At 39.1% G+C, this 23,547-nt stretch overlaps 1 protein-coding gene across 1 annotated transcript in view; it reads left to right on the top strand.

Annotated features, from left to right (window-relative positions):
- The window catches only part of CPXM2 (carboxypeptidase X, M14 family member 2), a 78,025-nt gene that overhangs the window by 17,693 nt on the left and 36,785 nt on the right, over positions 1-23,547 (top strand). Inside the window, exons 2-3 of the mRNA XM_074831479.1 lie at positions 7,757-7,866; positions 15,232-15,371. Of these exons, the coding sequence (XP_074687580.1) occupies positions 7,757-7,866; positions 15,232-15,371 (250 nt within the window). The remainder of the gene's footprint in view (positions 1-7,756; positions 7,867-15,231; positions 15,372-23,547) is intronic.

Here is a 23,547-nt window from a genome sequence, read left to right as displayed (position 1 = left end):
TCCTAAAGAGCTGGTTCAGTTTTGAAGCATGGGTAGTGCCAGAAACAGGAAAGACCATTGCAGCAAATCTTCGGGTGAGACTTCTAGCAGGGAAAGGAGTGTGTTTACCTGGAAGACAAAGTGGTGCCTTCAGAGGAAGCTAGGATTAAAAAGCACCTCCCTCCCCCGCAGTCTAGGAGGCTGTCAAAACACAGCTCCTTGGCCCAGAGGCAGCCCCTGGAGAGGATGGTTACAAGGAAGAGGCATATCTGATCATCAAAACCAGCTCTGAGGTATCAGATGGGTAACATTTGTGGGAACCTCATTCAGGTTTCACCCTCACTTAGAGCCTATGAAAATGTTCCTCCTGATTTAAGGAAGCTTTGGGTCAGACCCCCTGAGAGAGTTGGGTTTTGTGGCTTCTAACCAAACGTGTTTAATCTTCAATAGCAACCATAAGGATAAATGTGTGTTGCAGTTCTGTCATAAATATTGTCCTTTCCTTCTGAGAGCAGTCCCTGACGTCTTAAACCCCTGTGCAGTATTTGTTGCTAGTCCTAGAAAAATATACAGCTTTGATGCAACATTAGAGAACAATTGATGTTGTCTTACGATAGAAAATTTTGGCATCTTTTTAATCCTTTATTTGATCTTTGATCTGGGACTATAATTCAGTACTTTAACTACTATATAGGGGATTTGTTGTAAGTGCACATTGCTTGCTTTGTTCTTTTAGTGCTCTGGGAATGGGTTTGTAAGGAAAAGCAAATAAAACCAAACTGTGTGTGCTTGAAGAACCTTCCTCTGCCTGTACTGCTTCAATTAATCTGGGGTGCATAGGGGCTGGTGGCCTGAATTCAGGCCAGAAAATAAACTAGTATGTATTGCTAACAATGCTTTGGATGTGAACAAAGTCAGAAAACTGCTCAGACTGAAATCCTTGGACCTGTTTCCAGGGAAAAGCTGGGCCATACCAAGTATAGAGCGTGACTCATGAACATCTGTGGAAATTTCACACTTCCACGATCACATCATCAAAACAGCAAAATTTAGCTAGACCACATTCCCCCACAAATGTCCTAAGACTGTAAATATAACAAATTATTTAGAAAATGGCGAACCTTGTTCTGTTTAAATCAGCCCCCACAAAGGCTGTCCATCACAGAAAAGCAATCAAAAGATATTTTCAGCAAGTAGCAGGTCAGCAGAAATCTGCTTTTACTGCAATTTCACCTTTCAGGTGCACTGCAGTACTAATACTTTGCATACCTGTGACCTAAGTATTATTTGAGATAGGAATTAGACTGCCAGAGTTTCCATTAAAAGTTTCTGTTGTTGAAAGATGAATTACCGATGCTTTACACAGGAAAAGGTCTAAAGTTAGCTGTTAGGGTAAAATTTATTATATTAACCTCATTAAGAATTTTAGTCCAAGACCATAAAGATCTAAGAATAGTATGATTAGTATGATATGTTTAAGCATTTTGATTAAACAAGGTCTAAATTCTGCATCTACCCTGGGATGGACCAGAAAAAGAAACAGGGAATCAAAACCTAACACTAAATCTGTCTTATTACATGGGATTCTGCCATGAGATATCTGACCATACTGTTTTGGCAAGATGTGTGTTGAGTACCCAGAGAACAAGGTCTTCAGAGAAAGGATGAGTCTGTAGCCAAGTCTGGTAGGCAAATGTGTTTACAGAGGAAGAAACTGGTATTAATTACATTGCTAGGTTGTTACTAGAAATAGAAATAGCATCCCAGAGCACATTACACTGGCACCATACCTGCTTCCCTTCCAACAGTGACAGATCATGTCTGTTGCTGTAGGTACCTGCAGGCCACTGTCCTCCCCTGACTTGGGCAAATTCTGGCCACACTAAGGCCAAGATGTTCAACATGGTTTTGACCCTCTAAACTGACCAGCATAATTTTTAAAGATACTTCAGTGTCAGTTGTCAAACACAGTAGTAACTTGGGATGTGCTGCATTACTGAAAATCATACTGGCTGTGTATGTTTTGATGGAAAATGCACAACTTAAAGAAATCAGTTACACTGGAAGGGTGATGCGGTCTTCAGATTTATCACAGTGATGTTCTGTTGACTTTGGTGGTGGAAGCTCAAGCCCCAAATGCAAAGCTACAGATACCAAGAGCAAAACCAAAAAATCCTGTCACTAAACCATTCTTTGCATAGAGAAAATTCTGTGTTAACTCACCATCAGCGCTGCTTTGACCTCCTCTTGTCTTCTCTGAACTTCTGTATCTCTGGTAGTGTAACATCCTTTCTCCCCAAACAAACATTTTGAAGTGCAAGGGGATTCTTACATATTTTAAAATGACAAAGCTCCTGGAGCTTAAACACCTTTAGAATCATAAAAAATAAATAGCCAGAGTACATTCTGCCTCCAAATGTCAAGACCATCAGCCTGCACAATGCTGATATTTCTCCATTTCTGGATCTGAGTATCACTGTGCATGACGAGTTAGACAAGAACAGACTTGCGGGAATTGAAAGGATTATAGGTATGGCTCTTAAAAATATAAGTGAAGAGGAAACATGATGCTTTTTTTTCCTCACCATTTGAAAAACTGAACATATTCCTAAATTGATGGAAAATATTCTTTAAATAAAGCAGTCATTTGTCTGCTGTGCCTCCAAAAGAACAGTACAGAATGATTTCCTAAATGCATCCTTATTAGATACAAGAGCTATAATGGCAATCTGTGCTTATCTGACAATCTTTATTTAGATCAGAAGAAAATAAAATAAATGAATAATTTAGGCAATAAAGATGAACAGAAGTGTTTTCCTTGCCCTGCTCATATGTATATCTTCTACTTCTGGAATTAATATGTTTCTAAGAATCCCTGTTAATACAGTTTTGTCATAAAGAACAGCTAATGTTGCAGCAGAGCATACTGCAGGTGTAAAGACAACCAAGCTGACTCTGCAGAAGGTGGGCTTTTTGACCAGAGTTTCAGTGGAAGGTGCTGCATCAGTAGGGCACAGCTACCATGGGACTGAAACTGCTTTCAAACCTGGGCTAATATGCTTGCACAGAGCCATGCTGAGATTGCAAGTTGACTTGATGCTGGTTTGAGAAGGGAGCTCAGTAGCTCCTTCAGGTACTGCTCACAGTATAGGCAAGCCCTGAATTATAACTGCTAAATTCAAATTTCAAGAGATGAGGTTGTGACTGAAATAATTCTCAAGTGTTTCCCCCTCCTGACTTCAAGGGACAGGTGATTGCTAACGGTGTCGAAGTATCAGAAATGCCTTGGTGCCCTCAGCTGAGATATAATCATCTGTCTGGCAAGTAGAAGCATAATTGAAAATAATGGACACTGAGATATAACCACTTAACATAGCTAATAGGAAAGTTATTTTGAAATGGAAACCTCACAACAACACTGCTCAAGATGCAGATGTTATTAACTCTGAATCCAAGCCCCATCCCTTTTTAGGTCTTGGAATTAATTAATTTGATCCAGACATCTTATTAATGGCTTGTTTTTAAAGTAAATACCTATTCATGGTTGCAAATCACACAAAAAATCATGGTTGGATATAGGCCAGGAAGAGAGAAATGTCCATAACTCAGCTTCTTCCCTGCACCTGCAAGCTTAATGCCTGCTTTTCAGTCTCTCTGAAACATAAATACTCTAGCTGCATTTCGTTAGGAGGTTGTTATGTACACAGTATGTGGATTTAAGTGTCTTCCAAAGCCATAGTTGAATTTCCTGCATTTTATAATGACTATTTTTTCAAACAGTTAAAGAAATGGCTGGAAATAACTAGGTGATTTCCAGCTGAATATATAAGGTATGAACTGCTCTGTTTATTCATGCTACCCAATTCCAGAAATATTAAGACAGTCTTATTGATTGTGTGGCAATTTTCATTGTTACATGGAAGATTTCTTCAAGTTAAATAAAATATATTAAAGCAATACTTTAAAAGTATAGTCTTTATGAATGCCATAAATCAGTTTATTTTTCCTGTATGTTTTTCAAAAATAAGTTGTCTTGATTAACTCTATTGGCTTTAAGAAGCAGGGGACACACACACCAACAAAATAATTTATCTAAAATTAAATTCACAATATGACTCAGGACTTTTTTTTTGGTAGTGAAATGGTAACCTTAGGTGGATTTTGTTGTATTATAATGAGTAATTTGGAGTTAATCAGATGAGGCCATACTGAAAAATTTGCCCCCACCATCTCTGTACATTACAGACTGATGTTTTGGTCTAATATGCTGCTCTTTTCATCCCTTTATTGATGCTGGAATTCATATGCATGTGGAAAAAAGTAATATTCCTAAAGTGTTAATAATCAAATATTACGGCTATAAATAGAAGACGTAATTTCACTTAACAGCAAAATCAAAGGTCTTCTCTTGTGGAAAATAGCACAAATTCCATACATCAAACCTACCGCAAACAATAGGCTTGAGGACTCCAAGAATATCATCCCTGTGCAGAGCTGCACAGATGGAAACATCTAAAGGTCAATCGTCTTTTATGGAGAATCCTGCTGCTCTGTTCCCAGTTTGGGATGGTCACTGGAGAAAGAGGGGCCAACTGTGAAAGGAATGCTTTTCATTAATTTTCAGTCAAGTATTAGAGCAAAATACTTGATTTTTCTTACCAGGTTAAAAGAAAAAAAATCTTTACATGGTTTGGTACATTAGTGAAGTCACAGTTTAAAGTCTAGTTCACTTCCAGAGAAAGCAAGATAGGTGATCTCCTACTAATTTATATAAATAACAGTAAAAAATAGATTCCTGGATACTATTGAATTGACAGTAAAGATCCTAATTATTTCACTTTAAATACTGTAAGGCTTGAACACACCAAGAAAGGACAGTGTATTGTTAACAATGTATTGCAGTTTTTATCAAAGGTATCTATACTGCATATCGTAAATAGCTCGGGCCTGCTCTTAGAGCCTAATCTTGCTCCTGTTAAATTGAGCGTTTCATAATACTGGCCTGTTAATCTGATGCATTCACAGACAATACAAATAATTTGTCCTTGAAAAATAAAGAGCAGTCAGGCATGTTTAACTGAGATCCACATGAACACTTTTGAGTCTATTATGAGGCTTCAGTTTCTCTAGAAACAGAGATAATACACACAAATATATACAGGCAATTTTTTCAGCCTGTAAATACCCATCTTGTGGTCTAAGAAACCCTCGCTGAAATCCACAGGCAACTCAAGAATATTGCAGTTTTACAGTAAGTTAGTAACATTTCAGTCTGAATAAAAGCAAACCCACTCCTCGTACAGGCACTGGCAGGTGTGTGTCACTCCAGGTAACTTCAGCCAAGTCTGACAGCTGCCAGGCTCAAAAATAGTGCATTTCCTACATGTTTCATGAAAATAGGTCTCCATACGGCAGAGAGCAGTGATGAGGAAAGGGACTGCAGATCGCGTGGCTGTGTGTCCTGCAGAGCAGCGATGTGCTGACTGCCTGGGGGGCAGCTCTGTAAACCCTTGCTCCTGTTCAGTAGCAGAGAACGGGCTGAGACACGCAATCTGGAAGAGACCGAGCTTCAGTGGATCCCCTGCTGATGGAGCTGGCTATTCCCTTTGCGGGAAATTTTCTACTTTTTTATTAACTCCTACCAGTACCTGTAGATTGCCCCTCAGCCTTGTTAGGTGCGGTATAAACTGAATTAAATGTTATTTTATGAACAGAGTACATAAAAAGCAGCTTGCTTTTATTTTCAGCTTAGACCTGGCACGGGTACTTCTGGGGAGCTTTTGAGTGCCTGGGAACGGTGAGACTGTTCACAGAGCAAAATATACCCAAGTGCAAAAGCATTTGCAGGATTACACTGAGATTGATTTCCAAACCTGTATTGAGGACTGAACGTGTTAAAGAAAAGCAGGCAGTTCCCAGCTATATAATTTACTCCCAGTAGAGATCTGTCAGAGCCTGAGACTTCTTTCTGTTGGAGTATGGTGAAGGATGAAACACTCTATGAGGAAATGCAATTAAAACAATCAGCCAATGAAATAAAAATCCTCTGAGCTATTCCTTCTTCTGGCTTTTCTTATACATCCTGTCTCTTCTCTGTTTTGGATAATTAGATTGAAAGCTCTTTGAAATGAGGAACTGTCTACATTTTGTCTCGTGTAAGACTAAGATCACTGTTGGTACTTTAGAAAATACATTAATATTTAACATTTGTCTTCACTGCCTCTGATGGAGCTATTTGGCCCTGGATTTGTGTGAGAACTTTCTTAGTGATGAACAAAGAGCTACTAGTGTGAACTGACAGCATGTAACATTTTTCGTGAGGGATTTTAGGTTGTTATGAGCTAAGGATGAGCAAGGAAGTCTCATACGTTTTGCCAGTTTGTGCACAGTAATGCAAAACTACACCTGAAAGTTAGACATGGCCAGGATGAGATTCTCAGGTATGTACACTCATGACATTTTGGTGAGTGATTAAAAATATATATGTAAGTGGGATACAGGCATGGAGTATAGGAGTGAACTCTTAGACAAATCTCCAGCAACTGTGGCACAAGTCAGACCATGATCCCAGCTGTCAGGCAGACGGTGAGGAGGGATGATTTGGAGACTGGAAGTGTGGCCTGCGTTCCATGGCTGGTGCTTGTCTCCTGTCTCTGTCACAGCTTGTTGTGCAGGTTACAGCAAACCTCCCACACTCGACTGCAGAAAAATTTTGTCCTCTATCCAAACCCAGAAGTGATATGGCCACAGCAGTGCAAAACCTAGTCTAACCTAACAAGTACCTGATCTAAATAATGACACTGCTTTCCACCTCTGCTGCATGCAGACTTTCCAATTCCAGCTGCCGTTGACTTAAGAGTCTCTAAATTGTGCTCTGCTGTACAACTTAGGTGCTCCCAAAGTGCCTCACAGTGCTTTGTTCACCTCCTGTGAGACACTGAGAGTGGGTCTTCCCCATCTCACCATGATATCTTGAGGATAAATATGCTAAGCATTGTGAGGGACTTAAATGCTGTGGTGGCTGGGGTCATTTTAGAGCAGAATATTTTTCTGATAATCACAAAGTAGACTCTTTCCAATGTATTATCTTCCAAAGCCAGAGCTCCAGGCCTTAGTTTGCTGTGCTGCTGGCTAGCTGCTAAAGTAATGTCATCTGCTTTTCTTTCTTCAAGGCTTTGCACAATTTGGAGCTTAGAGAGATGGCCCCTTGTTTCAAAATTGCCCTTTTTGTGCTTAGTCATTAGCTCTGCAGAGATCACTGTCCGGCCTCCCAGACCTCTGTAACAGATGCTGTTGTGCAATGCGAGGGACGGTCATTGAAGTTTCCAGAACAGATTTTAATTAGAAACATAACTTCATACAGTAGCTTGGAATGAGTACGGGGGGGGGGAGGGAAATCAAAACAAGAGATGAAAAAGAAAATAAAAAAGAAATAAAAAATAAAAAAGAAAAAGAAAAGGCCATTTTACTGGCTTTTTGTACTGAAAAGCACTTGACAGGAAATACTGTGCATATCCGTGAAAAACTGAAGTGTATAGAAATCAGTAATAACTGAGACCCTCAAAAAGCCAGATCCTCAGCTGGGGTAAATCAGCATTCCTTCAGTGATTTTGAGAGCTGCCATTTCTCATTGACTTCAGTGATGCTGTGCTCATTTGCACCAGCTGAGGACCCCAGTTAGTTTGGCACAATTGAAATCCAGGAGCTTTGAATACTTGTTTGTTTTGTGTGTTGGGTTTTTTTTTTTTTTTAATTTAATCAATCTTTTGTTTTGTAGATTGTCCTCCGCTTGGTCTAGAGACATTAAAAATTACTGACTTCCAGCTCCATGCCTCTACAGCAAAGCGATATGGCCTTGGGGCCCACAGAGGAAGGCTTAATATTCAGGTAACATCAATTTTTCTCCTAAGTGGGAGAATGGCTTAAGGTTGTTGTACTGTTGTATAAAAAGACCCAATGGATGGTTATCAGTTCTGACTACTTTGTCAGCTCATGTAATTCAAATGAAGGGAAAACACTGGAATTACAGATGTGAATAAGGTTGATGGATAACCTTTACATTTGTGGGGCTTAGTTAGAAAAAAAATCCAGACTTAGTGTGCTGAGGGTTCAAATCCAAACAGACCTCTATGAGCAAGCAAGGATGGAAGCAGTCCAGAGCTGCTCCCTTCCCAGCTGCAGGAAATTGTCCCAGCTCCCTTAACAATCAGCCTGGAAGGAAGCTCACACAGCAACTTGGGTTTTTTGTTGTTTGCCTGTAGTTAATGACAATGGTTAATTGGAAATGTGGTTTCAAGTAAAGCACTTGCCCCAAGGCAGTTTTTCAGAAGCAATGATTATACTACCAAAAAATGCTTTAATTCAGAAGTCACTAGCCTACAATCTGGTTTAGCTTTATTTCTTTAATATTAAAGATGTACTTAGGTGCTTTGCAGGACCAAATTCTGTTTTCCCATTCCTTGCGTTTTCCACTTTATTAGTGCTGTTTTCTGAATTGCAGTCTATTCCAGTGTAAAAATGCTACTTTTGCATAAAGGAGTACAACTCAAACTCATAAACAGGATATTAACACCAAGTCAACAGTGAAAAATCTCTAAAGTTTATTTATTAGTTACCTTTTATTATTAGACCCTCTGTTAGATTTTTTCTCCAGCTGAAGGGGTTTGTTAGTTACTGAACTAAAATTTGGACTAGGAAGGATGAGCTCTAATCAGCAGTGCAATTTCACATGGTGCCCACTGCAGTGTAATGGTGGGCAGCTGCTGGAAGGAGAGAAAACTCTTAGGTTAAAATCCCATTGCCCCCCTTTACTTCAGCTTCTTCTAATGTCTCTGTACAAACAGCTCTGTGAGCTTCTCTACAGAGGAAAAAAAAAAATACACACCCCCCCCTTTTTTTTTTGTTGTTTATTTTAAGGAATTAATGTTGGTCAGAAAGCTCAGTAAACCACTTTGCTATACAGCTACATAAACAGCAGAGCCAGCTGGAGGTGAGTAGCAAGACACCAGTACAGAGGTAGGAATGGGCTCTTCTTCTCCAAATTAGTGTGCAGGTACAGCAGGTTGGGTGCAATGTGAGGTCTTATCTGCAGCCTTCATACTGAATTTTTTTTGAGATCTGAGTGTCACCTGTAGTCTTCATATTTAATTTCTTTTTTAATGTGAATGAGGTAGTTTGCTTCTCCATTTTTCTCTGCTAGGAAAAAAACCCCACATGAACACAAAAATGGTATGCAGATGATATTCAGATAGGTTTTATAGGAATGTTTAATTATCTTACTACAGATTTGTTTATATGGTGGCATAAGACCAAAGACTGTGAATTCTCTGTTGGTTGTCATTCCTCATCTTTCATGCTGGTGTTAAAGTCCAGTTTATTTAAACACAAGGATGACTGGTTTAGACCAGGAGTCCATCTAATCAGGTGTCCTGTCATCACCAGTAACACTACATTAAAATAGAGAAGTGTAAGAGTCTTACCTATGGATGATGTTTCCCCTAAATATAGTCCAGAGCCTCCAGCAGAAGCTGAGGAGACAGTCTTTTCTGGGAAGTAAGCAGAAGTGAGGTGCCATTCAGCTCTTCCTTCCTGAAAGCTCCTGGGGCTTGGATGAGACCACATGTGTTTCTTGTGGTGTCCTGTGTACTAGGACCTCAGAGCCTGCATTTCTCCCATCCCACCATCACCTCCTGGGTAGGTGGTGAAATGCTGAAATGCTTTTGCCAGGTCTGTGGCAGTGGTTTCTTGCATTTATTGTGAACATAAGCTCCCCACCTCTGTGGCACGGGGGCTGTTGTGCCCTCCCTGGAGTGCTGCACAGAGACTCAGGTGAAAGGACCTTCTGTCCAGTACAAATTGGGTTTTTGCTCTTCTTCATTCAAAAATGGTGCTTCTTTTCCTGTGAAAAAAAGGCTTCACAGTGTCACACCTCTGCTTGATACATATTTTAGTGTTCCTGAGCTGTGAAAATTCTGCATGGATTGATTCTCCTTATTATCCAAAAGCTGTTTTTACTCTTTTCTGGTATAGGGACTTACCCGATCCCAGGACTGGGGGATGCTCATACACAAATAAACCAACACCTGACTTATAGCAAAGTGACTTCTCTGGCTTACTTTTCTTATTTAAATGTAGCCCTCTTTCTCTACTATACCTTTACCTCTAATAAAGATAAATAGTAATTCTCAAATCAAAAGCTTTTACCTTACTGAAAGCTTATCTGTATACTATAGTAGCAGTAATTCCCTAAGGCACCTGACCACTTAGAGTTACCACCATGACTGGCAGTGTGAAAAGTATGGGCTTGCATTTATTTTTCTTTAGGTACTGTTTCTTTGGGATTAGCTTAAAATTAGTAGTGCTTTCAGATTTTTCAAAACCACTTAGAATTTGCAGATCTCTTCCCTGTCACTTGGCTTCAGTGGTTAATTTTACTTTGCATTAAGACTTCTGAATTTCAGTAGCTTTTAAAAGATATATGCTTATAACCAAGAGTAGGTACTACAGGTGACTGACGTGTCAGATCATAGAATCATTTAGGTTGGAAAAGACCATTGAGTCCAACTGTTAACCTAACACTGCCAAGTCCACCACTGAACTGTGTCACATCTACACATCTTTTAAATACCTACAGGGATGGTGACTCCACTGCTTCCTTGGGCAGCCGGTTCCAATGCTTGACAACCCTTTCTGTGAAGAAATTTTTCCTAATATTCAATTTAAACCTTCCCTGGAGCAACCTGATGCCATTTCTTCTAGTCCTATCATTTTTTACTTGGGAGAAGAGTCTGACACCCACGTTGCTACAACCTCCTTTCAGGAGTTGTAGGGAGTGATCAGGTTTCCCCTGAGATGGGTAACGAGGTCCCTGGTGATTTCTCTTTGCTGCTCAAAAGGTCAGGTTGCAGCATGCTGGGGAAAGGCAAAAGGCACTGGTATTTATGCAGCTGTGTTTTCATGCTGTTTAGTACTGCACATGAAGAAAAACCCTTGGCCCAAATCAGAGAGACTCTGAGGGGCTGATGTTGCTGCTGAAGTTTCACCAGAACACTATGCTATATGTATGGTGATGAGCAATTTTATGGGCTGCTGCCCCTGTGGCATGGTCTGGGTATCACTGCAATGCCATCACAATATTCATGTGACTATTGTTTTCCTCCCCAAAATAAGACAAAATCTACACTCTGCTCAACCTCATCATCTGATGCAAAGTTAGCTGAGAAGCTTAGGGCTCACCCCAGGTAACTGGCACTACTTCAATTCACAGGGAATTTGCAGAATAATGAAGGTTTTCAAAGGCTTCTGAGGGTTATTTTTTTTTTTCTTTTTAGATTACTTGAAGCATATGAAATTAGTCGGTGTATGCTTTATTCTAAAGGAGGACAGGCTTAGCAGGACTGGATAAGACCTTCTGAGATCTGCTTCTCTTGTGACCCTGTGCTGTGCAGGACCTGATTTTGCTCCCAGTCCTGTATGAATGTGGTGATTGAGCTGGGACCTCTTGAGGGCAGGAACAATGCTACTAGAGCCCTGTATATTGGAGATCTAGCTTGCAATTGCAATAGTGGCACAACCAGTAGTAATTTAACCTCATCAGGAAAAATCATAGCATAAAATAATATTCACTGAGGCGCTTTGCCTTCAGGGATAAAAGCCATTAGTATTTGTCACTTGTACAATAATTAGCAGTGGTTAAAACCTGAAATAATTAGTCAGGTTATGTTTCTTCTGCTTCCTCATTTTCATGGTTGGAGAATTCCAAACAACGTTGAAGATTAACCAAGAAATGCAATCGTGTATGCAAACAAGCAGGATGTATTGCTTTTTGTCTTTTCAGTTCTTTGTTTCACTAGTTCCTTTTGAAAAGCTCCATTATCAAAACACAAGCAAAAGACAAAATTATTAAAGTTCTACTTTCAGCCTGTTTGCTTTAATTCTTCTCTACTGGCAGTGGTTGCTATAAATACCTGTGATGAGTAATGCTGCTTTTTTTCTCCCCTCCCAAACTTCCAATGGTAAAATAATGTTTGTGATCACCCTACTGGGAATGGAAAAGAATTTAAGCAGAAGTGGTTTGATATTAGGTATATTTTTACTGCTGCTCCAGCTGACTTGTGGAAGAAGACTGAAATTTCTTTCTGCATTTGAATACATTTAGACAGTAATATCTTTCTCCTCATTATAGAATAAGACTTTTGGAACAGTGGTAATGTGAGAAAGTGTTTATTCTGTCTTACACATCTCTAACTCAGAAGAGAAACATGAATTAAAATCAGAAGTCATATTGTTTATAAAGGAATCGTAACCTTTTAGTTTCCCTTCATCTTGGTTTCTGGGTACATAATAAGCAGTTGATTTCTTTTATTTGAATTACAATTTTAAACATTCACATCTATAGATAACTTATTCAGGAGTCACACAAAAAAAGGCATCAAAAAGGTATTTTTTTGTAAGAAACTGCATATTGAGAAATGTTTTTGCATTTGGCCGCAAGTGAAATATGAACTAGACTTTGAGCTGTTCTAAAAATTCAGTGAAGGAAAAAAGGGTTTTCTTAAGACCTAGTCCTTCCAGTTTTCATTAGCTCCTTCACTCTTCTACTTATGAAGATAATGTGTTTAAAACATATAGCTTAAAGTTATGTATGCTATAACTTGAATCAATTATCTCTGTTAATTCAAAATACAGTTTTTAAATTCAAGTAAACATCTTCCTGAGAAAAGGTGTCTTGATCTATATTATTTGATTGAACATTTGATGGCAATTGTTCTCATCTTTCAGGAATGAAAATTTTTCCAAAGAAAATGAATCGTAATTTTAACTACTAAATATTTGATTAAGTTTATAAAGGTTTTTCATAGAAACAATATTTTGAAGTGGCTATAGGGCAAATTCAAAACCTCAAGGACCTCAAGCAAAAATACAGACTTGAAGCTTGAAAAGAGACATTTCAATGTAAATTTATTGGAAGTCTTTTCCTTTGGAAACATTTCTAATAAGAACTTCTCATTGATTAAACCCTTTTTTTTTTTTTTTTTTTTTTTTTTTAGGTAGTACTCTGTGATAGTTATATGCAAACACCTGCTTATTTTTACCTGGTCAAAATATTCTTTTAGCTTCAGAGAAGCTGATGTCAGAAAATAAGAAAGCAGGAAGAAGTAGCAGCACAGTTTCTTTTTTCTATGTTTTCTTTGTCCCTATTTAAGGCAATAGTATTTTAAGTTGTGTGTAACTGTAAACATGTCCTTTAGACTCCCCATATTTGCTATACAACTTAAACACATGCTTAGTCCAGTTGAAACTGTGGAGACTTGAGTATGTAATTTAGGGTTGGGTGGTTTTTTTGCAAATAAGCTCTTTTTTCTCTGCTTCCCTCTTCTCACTGTAATGTGGAGGAGAGCTTTACACCCTGATGAGCATCACACCAATGGGAAATATTCTCAGTCTGAATGAGGACCAAAGATGCCAGCTAAAGAAATGAAAGATCTGGGTACTTGGTCTGCAGAAATTGGTAGAATTTCATCAGTGTGAAGGGGATTAGCATGATGCTGGTTCAAGGTGCTCTGCAGATCTTAACGCTTCCTGTCAAGCATTGGTTTTAAAGCCTAAGGCTACGTCAAATTCCATCTTATTTTAAAATGCATTGAAACCTTTTCTTGTAAAAGGTTATAACTCAGGTCAGTGATCATATTTATATTCTCATGTTTTCCCATTGTTCAGTTCTCCTTGAAGAATTTATCTCCCATTGTTAATAGTTTTTCTTTGTATCTTGTAACTTGATTTTTATACAAATTTCACTTTAAAATATCAGAGTTAATAGAAGTAGGTGGCTTAATGTAAATTTGGTAGTTGCAGGAAAACAACTAATTTTAAGCTGCCCTATCTCACATTTGAATATCTGAGAAAACAAGAAGTTTTATAAATTAAACTTAGGAATAAATTAAATTGTTTTGCAGCACTTCCTTCAGGTGCCACCAGGGTTGCATTGGGAAAAGGGATTAACAACTGCATCTTCTCTTTGTGCGTTAGATCCACCCAATGCCATTTTAGTAGAAACCTTCTGTAAAAATGGAGGTAGACAGACCTGTCAGTCTCTGTCACTGTAACCCAGCTATGACTGCAATATCTGCTAATACTGCTCAGTGGGAACCTGAGGGATAATTCAGGAAATTTAATTGGGAGTTGTATTCTTGGGTCCTTCGCTTACATTTTGTATATACACACACACCAACTGAAAATATACCACCAAACAGGTCATAGCTGTATACCAGAGCTTTAAGATCTGTCTTTAATGTAAACTTACAAAGTTTTCCAGACTCTTCATTTATATTTGCGAAATATTTAAGGATATTCATTCTTGGAATTGCATGGATGACAACGGTAAATCTACATTAAATACAGATGAAATATCATAAAAATACACATAGCCTCAGAGGACGATATGGAAAAGCTTCTTTATGGCAGTAGCCAGCTTGGTGCCAAACATTTCCTGGGCTTTAGTGACAAGATAAATATCTGAAGACCTCAAATGCTATGTTTCTTTAAAAGCTATTTCAGATGTATTTAGAATACCGCTTGCTCAAAATACCTTGCAGCTATTTCTTTGAAATGTTGAGAAGGTTGTTTGTGGTGTTCTTGCCAACATAAACTGGGATATATACTGGTACACAAGTAGGAGTACAGCTGGGCATTCCTAAATTTTTGACCTTTGATATTAATTTGCTTAAGGCTTGAATATCCCTAGTGATGAATACTAATAGTTATGGGATTGAAAATTGGTGGGAAATGGTATTACAGTTTCCAGATGCCCTACACTCTCCTTTGCTGCTTCCAGGAGAAAGAAGATTGCTCCAGCACTGATCATTACTTACATGGGTTGGAGATGGCTTTTTAGGACTTCCATAACTCTGAAAAACATGTGGATAATTTGTTCTGGATAAAGGTTCTATCAGGTCACAGACAGGTGGACTGAACTGAAGCTCTGCTCATGTTCTCTCACTCTAACTTAAGTTTATATGTAACAGTTCTTAGTTTTTTTGAAGGGACTCTGTACAATTTCCCTCCCTGCCTTCAGTAAGAAAATATTTTGGTTGCTCCATATAACTGTTGAGAATGACAGTCTCAAGGGTCTTAAAAGAGAGCCAAAAGAGTAAGTGGAATGAATGATGACTTCATGTTTTCTTTTCTTTTTCCCATGAAAGACCTTCAGTATCTTGGTTCTGATTTATGAAGACAATTTTGCCTTCTTTTCAGGCAGGTGTTAACGAAAATGATTTTTATGATGGTGCTTGGTGTGCAGGAAGAAATGACCCATATCAGTGGATTGAAGTAGATGCTCGAAGGCTAACAAAATTCACTGGAGTCATCACGCAAGGAAGAAACTCTCTCTGGTCGTAAGTACATGCTTATGTTTCTTCATGAGATTCTGAGCTTTCAGACCAAGGACTCCATGTTGTGTTATGTTTTGGTTCTTCAAGGAAAAAAGAAAGAATGGAAATGCTGTGTAACATCAAGTAATTGAATGGAGAAAAAGTAAAAGACAAAGTGCTTTTGAATGGTATAAAATACAAGTTTAAAGGTAGCAAACATTTATAGTCATTATCTGCATCTGGCAAAGAAAGCACCATGATTCCCTTGGATTATACGCCTTTATCCTCACCTTGTCAAATTTGCTTGTATTTAACTTCCTAAATATTTTTCAATATTTAACTTTATTAGTTTATCATCTTAGAGAATAACCAGTTATCTTTGAGATTTCCTAATACATAAGCAATCGCCAAATAATTGGTAAAATGCCAAAACAACATGATTTTTAAATGAGCAATTAAAGCAAATTTTATATCTATACTTTTTTTGTTCTATAGAGGAATTTATAATATAACCAAAACCCACACAGTATGTGTTGACCAGGACTGCAGTGTTTGGTAGCAGGCATGCTGTGCTGTGTTTATGGATGCTAGGAAGACTCCACATTATTCAAGCCTGCCTGCTAAAAAGCTTTTAGAAAGGAGTGCTTGCCACAAATAAGGCACCTGCCTTGCTGTATTGGTCTAGGGAGGCAATCCAGCCATGCATAGCCCAGGAACTCAGGTTTGGTCTGATAGTGCTACCCACTTCCAATGCTGAAAGCATTTGTGAGCTTTCTGGTTACTGGCTGTGTTACAGAAGGAGTATACAGCACTGGGAAATAACTGTTTTGCTCAAGTTTGTGTGAATTTACTCATTTGTGACCTACTTCTAAGTGTAGGTCCCCAGATTGCTCTATAATAAAGCCAGTGTGAATGAGGTGAGAATTGTATATGAGGAATACAGCAATCAGCTGGCACAAACAGGAACTGGAGGTGATGGTTTATTTTCTCCTGATCTTTACAGTGTTTGTTCAATCTCTTAAATTCTTGTTGAGTCCCATTGCATTATGTGAGCAAATAATCCCACTTGTGCTGTTAGACCTTTTGACCAAATATGCAGGAGATGGACAGACTTAGATCCATTCTGGTCAGACCTCTCAAGAAAATGAATGTGCTATATAATAGAAGACAAACCAGAAAAATACCACTATATCTATGAAAAAAGAAAAAGTCTTTTTTTTTCCATCTATAGTTTATTTTTCTGGGGTTTTTTTAACTTCTTTTAATGTGGCTGTGGGAATAGGAGCCTTTTTGGCAATAAGGTTTCTATATTTATTACACATTGTTCTGTGTTAGGTAGATAATTACTGTAGCAAAGTCTCATTCTTTTCTATATTCATACTCTTGACATTGCTGTTCGTATCGACACCAGTGCTGCACTGCTTTGTCTTGTCATACTGCTATTTTTAGTTTGGCTGTATTGCGAGCTTACAGCAGGACCTGACACTCTATTTATAGCTGGTATTCACAGTTGGATTTTTTTGGTTTGGTTTATAAATCACCGAATCCTGGTTTTGCCCTCTTCCCCCACAAAGAGTTGGTGGGCAGATCTCTGAGGGTCTGCAGTAGGAGCAGAGTTGATGCTGGGAGAGCAGGTACGGGCTCCTCTTAGATTGTTACTCAGATTTGCAGAGAAACAGGCCCATTTCTGCTTCATAGGAGCAAAGATAGTTTCAACTGGACTAGCTGCACTGTGGGGCAGGCTGATGTCTCCTGGAAAACACGTCTTGTAAGATCGAGCTCAGCTCCATGGAGAGGCCAGGGGAGTGGGGAGAAATAGTCCCAGGAAGGAGTGATCTCCTTCCCTACCTCCAGTTTACGCACAAGCGACTGCCATGGAGGTGGATTTTCTTGTCAGAGTGTGATGGCCTTCATCTCGCTTGGTGTCTCTTGATACAGCCTTGGCTGTGGGACTGCCTTCCCTGAAGTCCACCTCATTTTCTCTCTCCCCTCATCAGATTGAGCAGATTAAATCAATGTAGTTGATGTTTTGTGCTCTGCTTCTGCATGTGTAAGTCCTCAGTAAGTAACTCAGTACTTCCTGAGGTACCAAAGTAGGTGTTCATGTTTTCAAAAGAGTTTAGGCTGATGCATGCAGCTCTCATCTGGGCCAAGAGTGGTGTTCCTGGGGCTTCCAGGGTCTTGGCACCTGGGAACATCATACCCAGCAAGATAGCAGATGCTGCGTTCTGAATTACTCATATTGTTGCATTTGAAAGGTGATCTTCTCAGTATGACTTTCTGCCTCAATTCCTCCAGCACTCAAGAAAGTGAGAGAAAAAGAAAAAACCATGAAATCCTGGTGTGTAGAAGAGCTATGCAAAGGGAAATTGAATCCAGACAACAGTAGACCCTGAGCTTAGAGCAGAAGTTGCTTTGGGATGGGGTTCAGAGGCACTGGTGGAAGCTTTGGTACTTGTGGCAAACTCAGGAGACAATGACCTGATGGTAGTCATAGGGGTTGCATGCAGTGAATTGTATTTTGCAGGCCAGTCCAGGAGAAACAGGCTGGTAGAACTTTTACTGGTGTGGTCAGGTTCTTTTGTGACTGTTTTGCTATAATGGGCACTAGAAGCAAAGGAGGCTCATTAGCTTCCTTCTCTTATACTTAGCTACTGACTGTGATGGTATCAAAAATGACTGTTTATGATATGAAAGTTTGTACAAAAAGATGCCATTCTGTTACCTGAGGCACCTGCCCAACTTCATGAAGTTATGTGACAAGAATATAGTGCTTTTGTAACTAATAGAAACATATGTTGGAGAATAAGCTTGATTTCAGGTAGGAGAGCCAAAAACCACCCCTCTTATCTGTGTTGTATTAGATTCAAAAGCCTGCTAAGCTTGAGAGCCAAGGTAAGATTTTTATTTAAGCCTTGGCCACTTTCCCAGCATTATACAAAAAAAAAAAAAAAAAGACACTAGAATATATGTTAAGTTCACTAATGCTATTATGTGATAGTGATAAAGAATTGGAAAAGCAACCTTTTTTTCCCTCTTTGTATTGAATAAGAAACTTTAACAAAGTGGAAAAAATTACCTAACTGAAAGTCCTCTCTGAGCTTCTGCTTAGATCAGATTTGTGCCTGTCCTGGTCCCTTTTAGCTTCCTTAATGAGGACATGTAAAGTGACAAGGGAGGACAGGCAAGGACACCCTGCTGAATCCTGTATCAGATAACTTTGTCCCTCACTGCAGGGCCGCAACATTTGAGTTATTAGCAGTCTGGCCTTTGATTCTGCTTGTATGTCCAATGCTGTAGCCAGAGCTAGTATACTCGTGGTGGAAGCAACCCTTTACTCCTTTATAGCAGCACTGGGAACTGTAGTCTGGTTTTGCTGATAGCCCACTCCACCAGAGACAGTCTATTTGCATCCATCTTTGCTTTTTTTTTTTTTTTTTGAGCTTCATAGGCAATGTTGAATTGAAGGTTACACTTGACACAATGCAAAGAACACAAAAATGCATGGGGTTGTCACTTCATCTTGGCAGGAACAGCTTCACCTCAGTTATTCCTCTCCCAGTTTCACCTGAAAAGTTGCTATTTCTTGTCTGTCTTTCCCCACGGGGCTGTAGCTCTTCTTGCCTGTCTAGGGCTCTTGTGTTTGAGACGTGAGAGCCTTGAGGAGGAAGAGGCCAAGGTGCAGAAACAGCTCTTGAAAGCACACATGACCTAACTAAAGAAAGAAGGAAACCATGCTTGGTTTGTAATGAATACTTGAATTGTTCAATCACTTCCTTTTAAGGAAAAACCTTTCTGAGTCAAATTTTGTGCTCAAACTGCCTGGCTGAGAATGCCATGATAGTCACATAGAATCAAATCTTTCTGCTTTTCCTTTTTCCTCCTTTAACAAGAAAAACCAGGCTTTGAACAAAAACTTCTGAATTTGAGGAGTTCTTCCTTTTACCAAAGCAAGCATGTGGACTCAAGGGCTATTGCTGTTCAGGCACCTCAGTCATTCTTGGGAAACCTGAAATCGTGGCAATTATTGTTGTAAATTACAAACTCTGCTTATATTATCCAGAAGATCTACAGATGTGGAATTTCACAGATAAAGTGGGGCCCAGCTGCAAGAACCAGGATTTCTTTTTGATTTTTACACTGAAAATATCCAAAACTCAGAAGTGTCACAAGTGTTGGTTGATATGAATAAAATCTAACGCCCTGAGACTGGGCAGAATATCAGTTCCTTTGCACGAACTGAGAACATCTGGAGATCAGTGTCTCTGGGCAGTTACCACACTGTTTCACTATGAATATCCAGTAATCAATGGACGTTGGCGACACCTCTTTGCAGAGCTGTTTTGTTTGCTTTCTCAGGCTAGAGAAAGTTGTGTGAGTGATGTGACTTTTTAGAAAAGCATGTGACATCTCCTCTGGGATGTGGATGGTGCCGTAGCTGGACTACAAGGGGGTATATGGCTGAATATTTGTGGGAGAAATACAGTATGTAATTCTTTATATTTCTGCCAATACATCTGTCAGTTTTATGAACCAAGTGTCTTTAAACAACTATTCGAGGTAATTGAGTGGGACACTGGAAGCATCACTGTGGAATTGTGCCATATATTTAAAGCAATGATGTGATAGTTTAAAATATGCACTCTCTTGACAGAGGGAAAGAAAACATTAATCACTCTTAGCAGTTTGGCAAAAATCTAAAAAACATAGGAAACATGTTTCCCACAACCCAAACTATCTTCTGATAATTCAGCACCATCATTTGTATCAAGAGAAAACCCACATATCTAAATAGTCAGTGTCTACTGACTGTAATATAAAGCTTCAGACTGTTTCAACACCGAGGATGTTTGGATTTTTAGAAGAGGATGCAACATTTCAGTAAGATGTATTTGCGACTTGATGTATTTTTCTTAAAGTTAACCTTTCAACCGTGTTAAATTATGCACTACCACTGCATGTCATGAAATAACAAACTGACAATAAGAAAAAGCATGGATGAAAGAATCTGTGCAGAATGCTCAAATTCCAAAGCAAAATGGTGAAATTTTTAGAAAAAATCAAAATAGACTTAATCCCAAGTGTGTTTCCTTTAAGACTTTTCAGCCTCATGAAAATATTGAAGATTTTTTACTTTTATGCAAGATATTTGTCTTTATGGAAAAAAAAAAAATGAAGGGGTGGCAATTTTCAAAGTCGTCTTTGGGTGGAGGGTAGTCCACATGCCTTGCAAACCTGCAACAATGCTTAAAAGGTTAGTTGGTTAGAGGAGACAACAAATCATTGGTGTTGCTGGCTAGAAGGAATAATTACAATGACTTATATATATTGCTTGCTTCTAAACTGACACACTTTTAAACTGGTCACTTTTGTTCATCACTATTGAAACTATGTGTTAACTAGAAGCTAGTATAGACACCATTACATGCTCTTTACTGTGTCACTTGTTTGATTTCCTTATGCTACTCTATAGGGATAGCAAATAATAAATACCCAGCAGATTTGATTTTGTGTCTGATGATGTTTTTGCTAAAGACAACATATTTGTAATTGAATAGGGGAGTAATTTTGCTTTTTTTTTTTTTTTTTTTTTTTTTATAGCACACCCAGCCTTCTCTGTGTGCAGCACAGCCCTTTGTGATCCCCCAGCATCCCTTTTGACAATCTACCCTTAGGGAACTGTAGGTCTGTAGCAAGCTGGGTACCTTCCAGAGAAAGAGTTGAGCATAAATTTAGGTCAGTGCAGTTTACTTGCTTCTAATTTTGGCAGTACAGCATTCTGCTCTTTCTTTAGTCACAAAATAAATGTGTTGCCCCAAATGTTAAGTTATTGCTATACTCACTGGCAATTCCTCAGGAGCTGAGATTTGCTTTTATGGACGGTCTGTATGTGAGGATTGCAAGGTGGTGAACTTCTTTGCTTGCAGGAGGGTAAAAATTCCTTGCTTCCTCCCCAGTTTATCAGCCATTCATGGTATTAAGATTGTGGTCTCAGTAGTAAGTTTGGTTTCATGAAGAGATAATCACATCAGCGTCTTCAGTGTTCCAATAATAAGAGTATAAAGAGCAGTGATAATCTTTTCAGTGTAACTGCGGTAGCATTTGGGACAGTGTAGTGGTTACTCAGGTATTTTAGTTGTTTTTACAGATATATAAGCAAACAGAATTTTGCACTGTACACAGGAAGAAGGGGCAAAATACAACAACAGCATGATGCTGCTTTAGAAACCATAGCAGAATTAACTCTAAATCCTGTCCAGCTCACAAGAACAATGAAAATACTTGGCATTGACTTTCAAAGCAGTATCTCCTATCTCCACACAGAGGCTGTGAAAACACACCCTTATGAAACTTCAGCAAATTCAATGAAAATGTATTGATGTTTTATCCAAGTTGTATAATAAAATAAGCAGCTGCTCTGTACTGTCATGAATTGTTATGGTGCATCAAATCAGTGCAAACTGTTATTTGCCCTGACTGGGTGACAGGACCACAGAAATTATTACAGCTTCCCCAAAGTCAGACTCTCATAGAGTGAAATTGTTCCAAATCCACTGAAATCGTATCAAATATATTGATGTGAGTTCTCAAACAACCTGATTTCAGTGTAGAAAGAGCTCCCTTGATATATTAATGTCACTAGTTACATATTATACTAATGTTTATGATTAGCTTTCTTACTAAGTTATATTTTCCGTTAACTCCGGCTTGGTGGAGCCATCTCATGGGCTTTCAATTGTTGCAGCGCTGAGAGTCAGTCTTTGGCAGTTTCATCCTCGAGTGCTCTCCACCTATTTGCTTCACTTCAATCCATATGCCACATTCATCTTCCACCTCTATTCGTGTGCCCTACACAGGATTTTCGTACAGTGTTCATCCCTATACTTGCCATCCACTCCCGGCACTGGGGAGCTGGGTTTGTGACCAGCTCAGATGATCCCGTGTAGGTGGAGTTCTGACAGCACACCCAGAAACGTATTTATACTTTCACAAGTTTGACGAAAATGTCAAAACTGATGCTGTTTTGTTGCGGGTATGATTTGTCATGGTTCCCTTGCTCTAGTTACAACTCTTTTGCCAAGGACTCGGTGACTCACTGTGGTGCTGGGAGGGAGCAGGTCACTGCCATCCCCAGGAGGAGGGCTTCTGCCTGGTTAAACACCCCTTTGCACTGCAAAAAGGGTGGTGGGGGGTGGAGAGAACCTGCTTTGCACCGTGAGGCTCACTGGGGATCTTCAGAAGAAGGAGGAAAGCTTTTTAACCTCCATGGAAGGGACTACAATGGGCAGTTTGAAGTCAAATGAACTGAAGCCTTGAGGAAAGGGATACATCAAATGAATAAGGCATCTGCTGCAAAAGATTACTCACACTTATTAATCACAGCCTTGATTTGTATATTTTGCATGTTCATTATGACTCATTGCAATGAGAATGATTGGGGGGGGGGGGGGGAGGGAATACCTAGGAGACATCAGGCAGCTGCTCCTTTCCCCTCACCCATGCCCAGCATATCCCTTCTGCGAGCACCAAGTGGCACTTGGCCACATCTTTGTGTGCACTTGGTAGCTATGAGCCCCTTCTGCATTACTTTAAATATGCTCACAGCTGTGCACACAAATGACAGTATTTGCTGATTACTGTCAGAGCTTTTCATTTTCCATTACTTTAATATTCATGGGAAGGAGAGAAAAAGACATAGTGAGGCAGTGACTATATAGTTCAGATTTTTCTTCTCAAATATGTGACTGTTTTGCGAAGGTGTGATAGACACAAACAAGAATGGAAAAATAAAAATGTCACAAAAGGAGGTTTAGAAGTAAAGGAATCATAGCTTGATCATGTTTAGCAGATATATAAGATATGAATGGGGAAAGTCTGGTGTAGGAAGAATTTCAAACACATACAGATCTTTTTGTAAAGAACAGCCCAAAATCATAGGTGTTAAGACCATAAAATCTTTGGGGCAGAAGATGTCTTTGACCCCACGCGGGAGACCTGGCACCTTCAGGTGTTACTATCTGAATGTACAACAGCAAAAGGAAACAACCACAGCTGGCACTGGATTTCCCTGAAAGGTCAGAAAATTGGAGATTAAAATCTTGTAAAAACTTGCCTGTAAGTGGGAAATGCATTTGCAAACCCAACTCTTCCTCACTGAGAAGAGAGCTTTGAAAAATCTGTACTTAATTCAGTCTGAGAA

The sequence above is a fragment of the Strix aluco genome, chromosome 7 (assembly GCF_031877795.1).
Source record: "Strix aluco isolate bStrAlu1 chromosome 7, bStrAlu1.hap1, whole genome shotgun sequence".
Lineage (NCBI taxonomy): Eukaryota > Metazoa > Chordata > Aves > Strigiformes > Strigidae > Strix > Strix aluco.
Note: the sequence above shows the minus strand (reverse complement) of the source record. Positions and strands in the feature narration are given on the sequence as shown.